Here is a 12521-nt window from a genome sequence, read left to right on the forward strand (position 1 = left end):
TGGGCCTTGCTTTATGAGCCAATTTAAAAACCTTTCTATTTCAATAAGCAAATCATTCTTAATCTCACTTATTGAAATGACTGACACATCTGGTCACAGTGTTGTAATAACATGTGTGTGTGTGTGTGTGTGTGTGTGTGTGTGTGTGTGTGTGTGACTTAGTTACTGGGAATAGAACCCAGGGGCCTATTACCTCCAGGCTCCACCCCCAGGCCTATTTTATTTTTTATTTGTAAAAAGGGTCTTGCTAAGTTGTGGAGGGCCTCACTAAGTTTCCAAAGCTGGCCGTGAAATTGTGATACTTCTGTCATAGCCTCCCAAGTACTGAGATTACAAATATAGGCCACCACACCCAGCCCAGTATCTTATTATTACTGTGTGATTATAATACAATTACTGTGTACATTAGTTTCTTCAGGTTACCACAACAAAAACACAAACTGAGTGGTTTACAACAGACATTTATTCTATCACAGTTCTGGAAGGTAAAAGTACAACAACCAAGGTGTGGACAGGACCATGTTTCCTCAGGAAGGCTCTAGAGAGGAATCTTACCTTCCTCGTTCTACCTCCTGGTGTTTGCTAACAAGCCTTGGCATCCCTCAGCTTGCAGCTGTATCACTATAATTTCTGCCCATCTTCAAATGATTAATTTTCCTCTGTTTCCAAATATTTCTCTTCTCATAAACATACCAGTCATGGAATTATGCCCACTCTACTCCAGTCTGATTTGTCTTAACTCGCCTACTTCTACAAAGACTGCATTTTGAAATAAGACCACATTCATAGATTCTTAGTAGAAATAAATTTAGAGGAGACATTATTTAGTTCAGTACACTATGTTTCCTTATGTGACTTTTTTGTTCTTTTTAAATATACTGTCTTTTGATGTTTAAAATGTTTATATTTTTGTTCTATGGCTACCATAGTATATAATCCCTTTGTAGGATCCTTAATCTTAATCTCCCCCTTCCCTTATTTAACCTTTTACTGGTTTCAAAGGTCTGGTTCATCAGTATTTTTATTGTGGTTAAAAAATACAAAATGCATCACTTACCATCTTGGCCTTTCTGAAGTGGACAGCCCGTGGCACCAACTCTGCTGACATTGCTGTGTGACCTTCAGGCTGGACGAGGTTCATCCTCTCTAGATTCCTCAAGATGGGTTCGTGAGCACAGCATGAACCTGTGTCTTGTCCCCTGAGTTATACAAAACACTTGTTCTAAAGTCTCAGTTCTTGAAGGACAGTTTGTCTTCATATGAAGTGCTCAACTCCCACTTTGTTTCCTGAGGTTCTTTTTTCTTTTCTTTTCTTTTTCTTTTTTCTTTTTCTTTTTGCAGTACTAGGGATTGAACTCAGGGGCATTCTACCTCTGAACTACACCCCCAGCCCCATTTTTTATTCTTTATTTTGAAATAGGTTCTCACTAAGTTGCAGAGGGTCTCACTAAATAGCTGAGGCTGGATGTGAACTGATGATCCTCCTGTCTCAGCCTCCCAAGTACTGGGATTACAAGCATGTGCCACTCACCACCACTCCGGGCCTTACCTGAGTTTCTTGAAAATGTTCTTTTTTTTTTTTCTTTTTGGTGGTACTGGGGTTCCTGGAAGCCCTTGTACCTCCGGGCTACACTCCCAGACCTATTTTATACTTTTTTATTTTTGGAAACAGGGTCTCTAAAGTCAGCACAGCTGGCTTCAAACCTGCGCCATCCTCCTGTCTCCGCCTCCCAAGCGCAGGGATTACAAGCGTGCGCCACCACGCCCAGCTTTGAAAATGTTCTACTACTGTCCTGCTCTCAAGTCTGATGCCAGCCCAGTTTTGTTTTTCTTAAAAGTTGTTTCACAAAAAAAGCCATTTAATCTTTTTGTCAGGAGTCTCTGAGGATTCTTTTCCTCTGTTTTTAATGTCAAATAGTTTTACTAGGATATGTTAATGGAGTTGGTTATTCTGTTCCAATTTCCTCAGGCATAGGGTAGACCCTTCAATATATAGATTTAATTTTCTTTGATTTCTAGAAAGTTTTCTTCGATTATGATTTTAAATATTAGTTCTATTCCATATTCGTGGATTTTTTTTTTTTCTCTCAGCCCCTTCAATGATGCCATTGCTGAGAGGTGGTTGTTTGGGTTTTGTTTTGCTCACCTTCCATTTCATTCGATAACCCCCATGACAATAAGATTTTTGACTGAGGAACAAAAGAATGACTTGTCACGTGTATCTAAATTTGATATCATCTCAATTATATTGCTGACCTACTGATATATGTTTTTGGTCTGCTGTGTTTGTCTTTAGAACTTTAATCAAAAGTTACCCATTTGATGGGAAAAATAAACCATCTGTGGAAATTAAACCAATTTAAATGTAATGTACCCACTCTGGCCTCTAAAATGCAGGCAAGATCTGAAAGTACTCATGGGCCCCGGCTCCCTTTGCTGTTACTTTGATAATGAGAAAACTATCATTCCACTCAGAAAAGGTAATCCAGGACCGAAAGGAATCCCTCAGTGTTGGAATGAAGCAGGACAACTCTCAGAAGTATCAGGATTTGCTGGATATTGTCCTTTCTGCCCAGGTAAGCTTTCAAATATCTGAATCTGCTCAAACAAATGTGGATAGGTTGGGGGGAGTGGAAGGCAGGAAGCAAAGCCCCTATCGTTAAACTAAATTTATCAATACTTTGAATTGAGAGGTTGGCCCCATGCAGATGGAGATAAAGATAGAATTCAACAACTCTGTCACTAGAGGGAGTCAGTGAAGACTAAATCACTTATTTGACTGGATTGAAGAATTATCATGTAGATGCATAAAATTCAGGCAATCACAGGAAAATGGAGGAGGAGGAGGAAGAAAAAGAGGAAAGTTGGGATAAATCTGGAAGTGTGAGGAAAGTTACTAGGCCCTGATGAGTGGGAGCCCACTTTGAAAGCCTGCTTTTCTTACCTAACATTTGTTCTCCTTTGTACTCTGGGGAAAGTATGGCTCATGGTATGTTCAACTGAACTAAAATTGATACTGTTTGCCAGGTGTGGTGGCAGACATCTGTAATCCTAGTACTTGGGAGGCTGAGACAGGAGAATTGCAAGTTCAAGGACAGACTCAGCAATATAGTGAGACTCTTAGCAACTTAGCAAGACCCTGTTTCAAAACAAAATATAAAAAGAGCTGGAGTGAAGCCAGGTATGATGGCACACACTTGTAATTTCAGCACTTGGGAGGCTGAGACCAGAAAGATCATGGTTCATGGACGGTCTCAGCTACTTAGCAAAGCCCTTTGCAACTCAGTGAGATCCTGTTTCAAAATATAAAAGACTAGAGCTGGGCATGGTGGCGTATGCTTGTAATCCCAGTATCCGGGAGGCTGAGACCGGAGGATGGTGGTTTGTGGACAGCCTCAGCTATTTAGTGAGGCCCTCTACAACTCAGTGAGACCCAGTTTCAAAATAAAGAATAAAAAAAAATGGGGCGGAGGGGGTGTAGCCCGGAGGTCGAATGCCCCTGGGTTCCATCCTCAGACCTGCAAAAAAAAAAAAAAAAAAGACTAAAGAAATAGGGCTGGGGGTGTAGCTCGGAGGTACAATGCCCCTAGGTTCCATCCTCAGTACCACAAAAAGGGGAGGGGGGGTGGAGTATAGGTCAGAAGTAGAATGCCCCTGGGTTCACTCTCCAGTACAAAAAAATATTTTTTTATTTAAACCCTTTTTAAAACTCTAGTTTTTCTCTAAAACCATTATTTTAATTGGGTCTCCAAGCATCAGCAAACTGTTATTTCGTTTAAATACCCCGACTGTATGTTCTAGGCTGAAAATGACAACAGCTTCTCTGAGAGTGACCTGCGGTCCGAGGTGAGCACGTTCATGTGGGCTGGGCATGACGCTGCAGCAGCCGGCCTCTCCTGGCTCCTCTACTGCCTGGCTCTGAACCCTGAGCATCAGGAGAGATGCCGGGAGGAGATGAGGAGCATCCTGGGGGACGGGTCTTCCATCACCTGGTAAGACCTACCTTCCTAAATTTTCCATCCTAGTTCTCCTTCTGGGACATTTTGCTTTATATATTTGCCCTGGTTTCTTCATGACCACTGTGCCCCAGGATATGTGTCTGTAAAGTGGCAGAGGCAGGCTACTTTTCTGTTCTTTCTCAAGAAAGCCCCAAATTAACACCCTTGTTTTTTGCAGAGATTCACTCATCCAGAAATTATCTGTCATTGTTTTTCTACGCAGTGATCTGTAAAATGCCCCGTTTCTTTCTTTCACCCAAGCTCTGGCACATTGGAAATGAGGACTTGACCTGAGGCTCACGTTTAGAGTCTGAATGGTGGGCCCAAGTGAGCTCCTCTGCTGACAGAGCCCCCATGTCACTTAGAGCTCAGTGTACATAGAGTCTAAAAAAGTGAATTCTGAGAAGCAGAGAATGGTGCGGTGTTTGTCGGGGACATCCCAGCCCCTTGCCATCAATTTCATCCCTCTGCATGGACTTGGGACTTTGAACATGGTGTTAAGTAGTACACGCTGTAGTTGAAGTTAGCAAATATGGGCTGAGGACAGTCAAAGTGCTGAGATACTAAATAATGATTAATTTTTGTGTGCCACCATGATTGGCTATAATTTTGTGAGGAACTTCCGTGCTCTTTCCCACATAACTATATTAATTTAGATTTCTACCAATAGTGTACAAAGGTTCCATTTTCTCCACATCTTCACTAACGATTACCTTTCTTTTTTAGAAATAGCCATTCGAATGTGTGATATGCTATTTCACTGTGGTTTTAATTTGCATTTTTCTGATGATTAGTGATGTTGAATATATTTTTTCATATGCCTTTGGCCAATTAAGTGTCTTTTTTTTTTTTTTTTTTTTGCAGCACTGGGGATGGAACCCAGGAGCATTCTACCTCTGAGCTACACCCCCCAGCCCTATTTTTTTTTTATTCTTTTTTTTTTAAACAGGGTCTCACTGAGTTGCAGAGGGCCTCACTAAGTAACTGAGGCTGGCCACGAACTGAGATCTTCCTGTCTCAGCCTCCCGAATGCTGGGATTATAAGCGTGCGCCACCATGCCCAGCAATTATCTTCTTTTTAGAAATAGTCTATCTGAATCCTTGACCCATTTTTTTAAATTGGGTTATTGATTTTCAAATCTGAGTTCCATTCTTGTTCTGGATATTGCTCCCTTATCATATATATAGTTTTAAAATATTTTATCCCATTTTGTGGGTTGTCTCTTCACCCTGTTCTTTCCTTTGTTGTACATAAGCTTTATAATTGAGGCAAATTGGTCTACTTTTGCTTTTGATGCCTGTGCTTTGGGGATCATATCCCCAAGAAAAATCTTCCTCCCCTTTGTTTTTCTTCCAGTTTGGGGTCTTATGGTGAAGTCTTCAACCTATTTTGATTTTTGTATGACTTTTGTAGAGGGGTGAGAGAAGGGTCTAATTTTATTCTTCTGCATGTTCATACCCCTTTCTCTCAACATCATTTCTAACCTTTCCTAGTTGTGTGTTGCTGGCACCTTTGTTGAAGAACAATTGTCCATCGGTGTGTGGATGTATTTCTGGACTTTCTATCTTATTCCATTGGTTTTTAAAAAATATTGTCCTGTTTTTGTCACTGTAGCCTTGTTGTCAGACCAGGTAGTGCCTCTCACAAAGGCACCTTGTCTCTGGATGTCTGTGAAGTGAGTGTCGCTGTACAGGGTTCCAAGTAAGAATTGCCGATTTTTCTGTCTTGCTGAATAGTCACTGTTGATATCCTCATCAAATCTGGAAACCCTGAATAGCGCTTTCTGAGATCAGTTAGATATTTTAACCTTGATTAGGATAGATACCAACAGAACTCAAATATTGACCTTTCTTATTCTTACTGTGCAAACAGTGAAAACAGTAAGTCTCTGCTGGGAGAGAAAACAAAGTCCAGATGATCTATTAACTACCATTTATTTTAATGAGAGAAAGGGCAAAAATACTAGAGAACAAAATAAGTAGGTTTTTGTTTTACTCTGTAACATGTAATTATAGTTAATTAAATTTAGATGTAACATTCTGAGAACTTAAAATTCTTCTAGACAGTAATAAGACCATTTTGCAAACTGGGTATAGTGGCGCATGCCTGTAATCCCAGTATTTGGGAGGCTAAGACAGGAGGATCGCAAGTTCAAGGTCAGCCTCAGCAACTTAAAAAGACTTTGTTTCAAAATAAAAAATAAAAAGGGCTGTGGTGTAACTCAGAGATAGTGTACCTTTGGGTTTAATCCCTAGAACCAAAAAAAAAAAAAAATCACTCTGCAAAGATCTGGGAAATTTCTGGGAAAAGCTGGATAGCGTACCTTTGGGGTTAATCCCTAGAACACCCTCCCCTCCCCCTCCCCCCCCAAAACACTCTGCAAAGATCTGGAAAATTTCTGGGAAAGCTGAAAGCTGTTCAACTTCTTCATTTAGCTCCTTGTCAGCCCTTTTCTATGTTGGATTAAAATCCTTTTCTAGCTTTCTTTTCACATCATGATTGAGATAGTAAAGTTTGTTTTTCTTAAGTACGTAAAGTGCCAGGGTAAGCAGAATTATTTATTTATTTTTATTCTGAGCTTGAGGGAAGAGTTCAAAATTAAAATTTCATATTGCTGAATGGCCAAATCCTGCATTCAAAATAAATAATCAGAAAAGCAAATACAAATATAATAAAGCAAATAGTCTAAATATATGCATTTTTTGAACCAACCTGATTAGCTAGAATGCAGAGAAGAACTAAGAAAAAAAGCTTTTATTTGGGGGGGGGGGGCTGGTGTTATAAATTGAACCCAGGGGCGTCCTACCTCCAAGCCACAATCCTCAGACCTATTTTATTATTTATTTTTGAAACAGTCTTTCTACATTGCTGAGACTCTTAAGTTCCTGAGGCTGGCCTAAAACCTATGATCCTTCTGTCTCAGCCCTCCAGGTGCTGGGATTACAGGTATATGCCACCACACCCTGAAACAACTTTATTCTTCTGCTGCCACTTCATATTTGCGCTATGCGGCACTTTCTTTTTGTTTTGTTTTGCTGGGTTGTTTTTGTCCCATCTCCAGGACAAAACCCTGATATCTCATAGACATCTCATCCATTTAAATCACAAGAGAGCCGGGCGTGGTGGCACACACTTGTAATCCCCGCGCTTGGGAGGTGGAGACAGGAGGAGTGCGCAGGTTCGAAGCCAGCAGCGCTGGCTTAAGAGACCCTGTTTTCAAAAATAAAAAAGTATAAAATAGGTCTGGGAATGTAGCCTGGAGGTAGAAGGGCCTCAAGGAGCCCCAGTACCACCAAAATATGAATGAATGAATGAATAAATAAATCACAAGAATTGTCTCATTAAACTGGCCCAGTATGAGGAAGCCTTCGACTACTCACCATGGGGGGCATCTCCCTCCATCCCTGCTTGGCACTCCTTTGGCTTGGAAGCCAGCAAAGGTTGAGGGCTTTGTTATTGGCTTAGTCTTAACTGACCAGCTCCTTCCCACCTCAGAAGCTGCTTTTTCTGGCCTTTGCAGAAATGATTCCAGGGCAAAGGAGATAAAGAAAAAGAGGCGGGGACTGTTATGATCATGCTCCAGGAGTGTGGCGGGCATTCTGTGCTTCCCTTTCTCTCACGGGTCCGTCTGTGGGCTTCTCAGAGACCCCTCACTCAGTGTCCCAGGGGTGATTCACAGACCAAGAGAATTCTGGTCCTGGGAAGAGCCAGAACCCTCTGGGCAGTTTTTTGGTCCATAGGACACACGTGCACCTTCCTGCCCTGCCTCAGCTACTCTCCTGCCTCTCTGCCTGTTGTGAGTTACAGCCTTTCCTATCACTCCTGTGCTCCCCCAGACTCCAGAGAGCTGTATCAGATGGTATCAAATCACCCAAGTGAGCCTCGGGAAGCTTCTCTTTGAGTTTAAGATGGAGGGAGAGCCCTCTTCTATTCTCCATGGCATTCCAGCATTCCAGCATTTCTCTCCAAAGAATGTTTTTTTCTTTCAGGCTTTTCTAGATTTTTCTCTCCAATCCTTCATCATCCCCTACATAGTCTTACTTTATACGATGAACTAAGGGTCACAATACTAGTTTTTGGAAATCTCCTTGGTAAATCTTTCCCTGTTATCTGAGCACCACCCTGTGTAGTGAGGACATGTGGTATCTATTTGGTTCCTTCACCTCTGCAGAAAGATTCTCATTTTAACAAACTGGAACATAAACCCATGACAAAATAGCTTTAACCTGAGGGTGATGTTTACTAGGAACAAACAGCAAAGTAAAAAAAAAATTAGAACCAGCCGGGCGTGGTGGCGCACGCTTGTAATCCCTGCGCTTGGGAGGATGATCGCGCAGGTTCAAAGCCAGCCGCGCTGGCTTAGGAGACCCTGTTTCCAAATAAAAAAATATATATAAAATAGGTGTGGGAGTGTAGCCCAGAGGTAGAAGGGCTTCCAGGAACCCCAGTACCAGCAAAAAAAAAAAAAAAAAAAAAAAAAAAAATTAGAACTAGACACGGTGGCATGTGCCTGTAATCCTAGTACTTGGGAGATTGAGACAGAAGGTTCTCAGGTTCAAGACCAGCCTTAGCAAATAGTGAGATTCTCAGCAATCTGATGAGGCCCCGTTTAAAAAGAAAGAAAGAAAGAAAAGAAAGGGCTAGAGGGCTAGGAGTGTAGTTTGGAGATAGAATACCCCTTGGTTCAATCCCTAGTGCAAAAAATATAAAGCCAGTATTTACAAACTGGACATGGAGTCTGAGTCCTTCCCTCCCTCCTCGTCCTCACAGGGACCAGCTGGGTGAGATGTCCTACACCACGATGTGCATCAGGGAGATGCTGCGGTTGGTCCCTCCGCTCCCGTCCATTTCCAGAGAGCTCAGCAAGCCCCTTACCTTCCCCGATGGACGCTCCTTGCCTGCAGGTCTTTGTATTCTTTTCTTAAGAAGTTCCTAGAACCGGGGGACCACAGTGACAATGATTGGTTGGTTTTTTAGATCTTAGAAAAGTCAGAAATAATAATAATAACCCTTAGGCCCTCTGCTTTAGGGTTGGGTCCCTGATAGTCAGAGCTCAGAAGAAAACTCCTTGATCAGACATGTGTTCCAGAGTCTCTCCCAAGGCACAGAGCCAGCTGCAGCAAAGCTAAGCCCAGAACCACATTTCCAAGGTTTCTTCCATTGTGGGACATTGTTTCCAAGATAATCTTTGTCAGATTGAATTGAGAGCCAAGTGAGGCTTCATGGGATCGAGCATCATCACCTTCATCTGGGAGACTTGGGGCCAGTGTTGACCTCCTCGTCATCAGGTCACCTTGTCAGTATCCAGTACTTTAAAATTTACACGGGGCCTCCAGACACATCATTTCATTTCTTCCCCTTGAAATGTGATCTTAACTAACCCTTGAATAGTGTTTTGCAGTTTATACTTCTAAATACTTTTGATGTCACCAAACACCCAGTGGGGGAGCCACACGTACAGATGAGGTTAACCAGTATGAGCAGAGCTGGAACTCACACAGGGGCCCTGCCCTTGAAGCATGCAGCCTTCTGAGCTATGCACATGGGAGGCAGCGAGGCACGAGTCACCTTTCACGGCTCTGCTTTAGCGCCCCCCCCCCCCCCTTAACTCTTGCCTTAGGGAATTAGCCAAAAGGGTGGCTTATGGCAGACACCTCCAGCCTGACACTGTAACTTTGTTGGCAGGTCTAGAATTAATTTACCAGAATTATTTGTGGTAGCAAAATAATTTCTCAATTCCCTCTCCCTTGTCCTTTTCTTTACTCTTCAAACCACATGAATATTTCCCCAAATCCCCCACTTCCATGAGTGCACGGAAATAGGGCACTAGATCTACGTAGTGGAATTACAGTTCTGACTTTACATACCCACCCTGTCTCTAGTGGGTTATTTACAGTCCATTTATAGATATTTAAGTAATTTTCCGTTGTTGCAGAAAATGTAAGCACAGTTTCACACTTTGTTAGGACACCAACAGCTCCTTAGGAGAGATTCGTGCATGAAGTAAAGCACTGCTTTGAAATCTAAGGTGGGAACCCAAGCTTTGTCTTCCCGTGTGTCCTTCTCTGGTGACATCAGCTACCGCACAGAGCTCTACCAGGAGCTAGTGCTTCCAGAGGAAAAGTCCTGCAGAACAGCACTATAGCAGAAGCCCACAATGTTCTCTTTCTCATGCATTCTCCTTAATTTCCCTCCTGTCTCAGGAATGACCGTGGTTCTCAGTATTTGGGGTCTTCACCACAACCCTGCTGTCTGGAAAAGCCCAAAGGTATATATGACTCTCTTCCACAGACGTACTTCAGAGAACAAAAGCATAGAGGTGGCTACACCAAGCGAACAACACAAAGCAAATTAAAAATAGACATAAGCCCCAAAATGTGTAAAATTTGCCCGCTAATAGGATCTTGCCTTCTTTCCCCATTCCTACTTCACCTTTGCTTTAAACAGACTGACATTTGGCCACACAGTCTCTAATCGCCACAGCCCCTGGTTCAGTGCTCTCCCAAGCACTTACCTAGATATCTGTAAGACCGTGGGCTGTTGATAGAGTAACCCAGGCAACCTGGCCTCTCTTTTGCTGGTTGGAACAATGAGGATCTTATTGCAAGAAATGATGACACCCTTGAGTTGGGTGATTTGATTGGTTTGTAAAGGAACTATTTATGAAGAGGTGGGCAGGGTTTAAGTAAAGCAAATTAGAACAAATATCTGCCAGAACTGTTTATCTCTTCTAGGCCTGAGGGGACCCAGGAGGGAGAGTTATAGAACCTGGAAAAAAATGAGACATGAGGGAAAGGGCCATAGACAGGACCAGAAGAGATGCAGCCAACCTGAGACAACAGGTAGGGAGGAGTCAGGGAATAAATACATAGAATTCTCTATTCTTCCAGTCTCCAGGTCAGTGCCTTTTATTGTCTAAACCGAATGGGAACCCAAATGGGTCAGCTTCCTGGAGCCAAGAATAGTCTGGGAAAGAGAGGAGAGAAGATCTAGAAAGGCAGAGAGGAAATGTGTAGCAACCTTGACTTTCTCGATTGAATGTTCTTGAAACTCGAAACACTTAAGTAACCAATATTGTCTTGACATATATCACTAAGGTTTCAGTTCTAAACCATCTAACAGGAAGCTGGAGTCCACATCCTGGTAACATTTGACCAGGAACTTGTTTGAGCTTAACTTCTCAATGGGTGCACTCTCACTTCCAAAGTGAAAGTATACCACCTGACATGGTGTTTTTTGCTTCCCCCTTATAATGTGGTTCACATTATGTTTCCATTGATGAGCACCATGTAGTAGCTTCAAGAAACATGTTACTGTTGTTTTGGGGAATAGTGGTAGGATTGTCTTCTCATTTCAGATCTTTGACCCCTTGAGATTCACCAAGGAGAATTCTGAACAGATGCACCCCTATGCCTTCTTACCATTCTCAGCTGGACCAAGGTGAGAACAATTTGAAATTGTTGGAAATACAGAAAAATGTTTAGTTAAGAATAGATTGCTCCCTTTAGTCATCCCCCAGCTTAATAATTTTTCCCATGGAACCCCATCTTCTCCTGAGGTAGACCTTGGTATTGACATGAGACCCAAAAAGCGCCAGTTTCACAAAGGGCAGCCCCATTATCTTCACATCCTATCAAGTCATGCTACAGAAAGCAGTCGAATGATGCAAGTTACCGCCCGTGGGCTCCATGCAGTCCATCAGCAATGCAGAAGTAGTTCTCCAGGGAACTCCAGCTGCTACCTTGTAGGGAGTCCATCACATTGGAATCTCCTGGTCCACATTCTGGCAGGGTAAGGCCAAAGTCCAAAAGTTCCTGTGACATTTAGTATGAAAATGTGGCTTCCCTGTGAACTTCAGACTTGTCATTCTAAATCTAGAGAGTCAGAAGGAAGCCAGGCATGGTGGCGCACGCTTGTAATCCCCACGCTTGGGAGGCGGAGACAGGATGATCGCACAGGTTCGAAGCCAGCCTCGCTGGCTTAAGAGAACCTGTTTCCAAAATAAAAATATAAAAAATAGATGTCAGGGAGTGTAGCCCAGAGGTAGAAGGGTTTCCAGGAACCCAGTACCACCCAAAAAAAAAAAAAAAAAGAGTCAGAAGGAACACCATTTCTTTCTGTCTCGGTGTCTGCAGGAACTGCATTGGACAGCAGTTTGCCATGCTGGAGTTAAAGGTGGCCATTGCCTTGATCCTGCTCCGCTTCAAAGTGACTCCAGACCTCACCAGGCCTCTTGCCTTCTCAAACCACATTGTCCTCACACCCAAGCATGGAATCCATTTGCACCTGAAGAAACTCTCTGAATGTTAGCCCCAAGAGTAAAATGACTTAATATACCGTGGTTTTAAGTTAAATTTACATCTAATGATCCAAAAATATAGAGAGGAATAAAATATGTAGGAGGGATGGGAGAAGGTGGGTCCGGGTACAGGGGTATCTGTAGAGCTGCACATTTTCCCAAAGCATTTTCAGGTAACATGGGTGACACCGAAATTTCTTTCTGTATGACTCTGAGAGACTTT

General features: G+C 42.6%; 1 protein-coding gene across 1 annotated transcript in view; it reads left to right on the plus strand.

Annotated features, from left to right (window-relative positions):
• Positions 1-12309, plus strand: part of CYP4X1 (cytochrome P450 family 4 subfamily X member 1) — a gene marked incomplete at both ends in the record, with an annotated part of 28167 nt that extends 15858 nt beyond the window's left edge. Inside the window, 6 exons of the mRNA XM_080693501.1 lie at positions 2476-2576; positions 3802-3992; positions 8770-8903; positions 10203-10267; positions 11357-11439; positions 12135-12309. Coding sequence (XP_080549627.1) covers positions 2476-2576; positions 3802-3992; positions 8770-8903; positions 10203-10267; positions 11357-11439; positions 12135-12309 — 749 coding nt within the window. The remainder of the gene's footprint in view (positions 1-2475; positions 2577-3801; positions 3993-8769; positions 8904-10202; positions 10268-11356; positions 11440-12134) is intronic.
• Between the last annotated feature and the right edge of the window lie 212 nt (positions 12310-12521).

The sequence above is a fragment of the Muscardinus avellanarius genome (assembly GCF_963383645.1).
Source record: "Muscardinus avellanarius genome assembly, chromosome: 3".
Lineage (NCBI taxonomy): Eukaryota > Metazoa > Chordata > Mammalia > Rodentia > Gliridae > Muscardinus > Muscardinus avellanarius.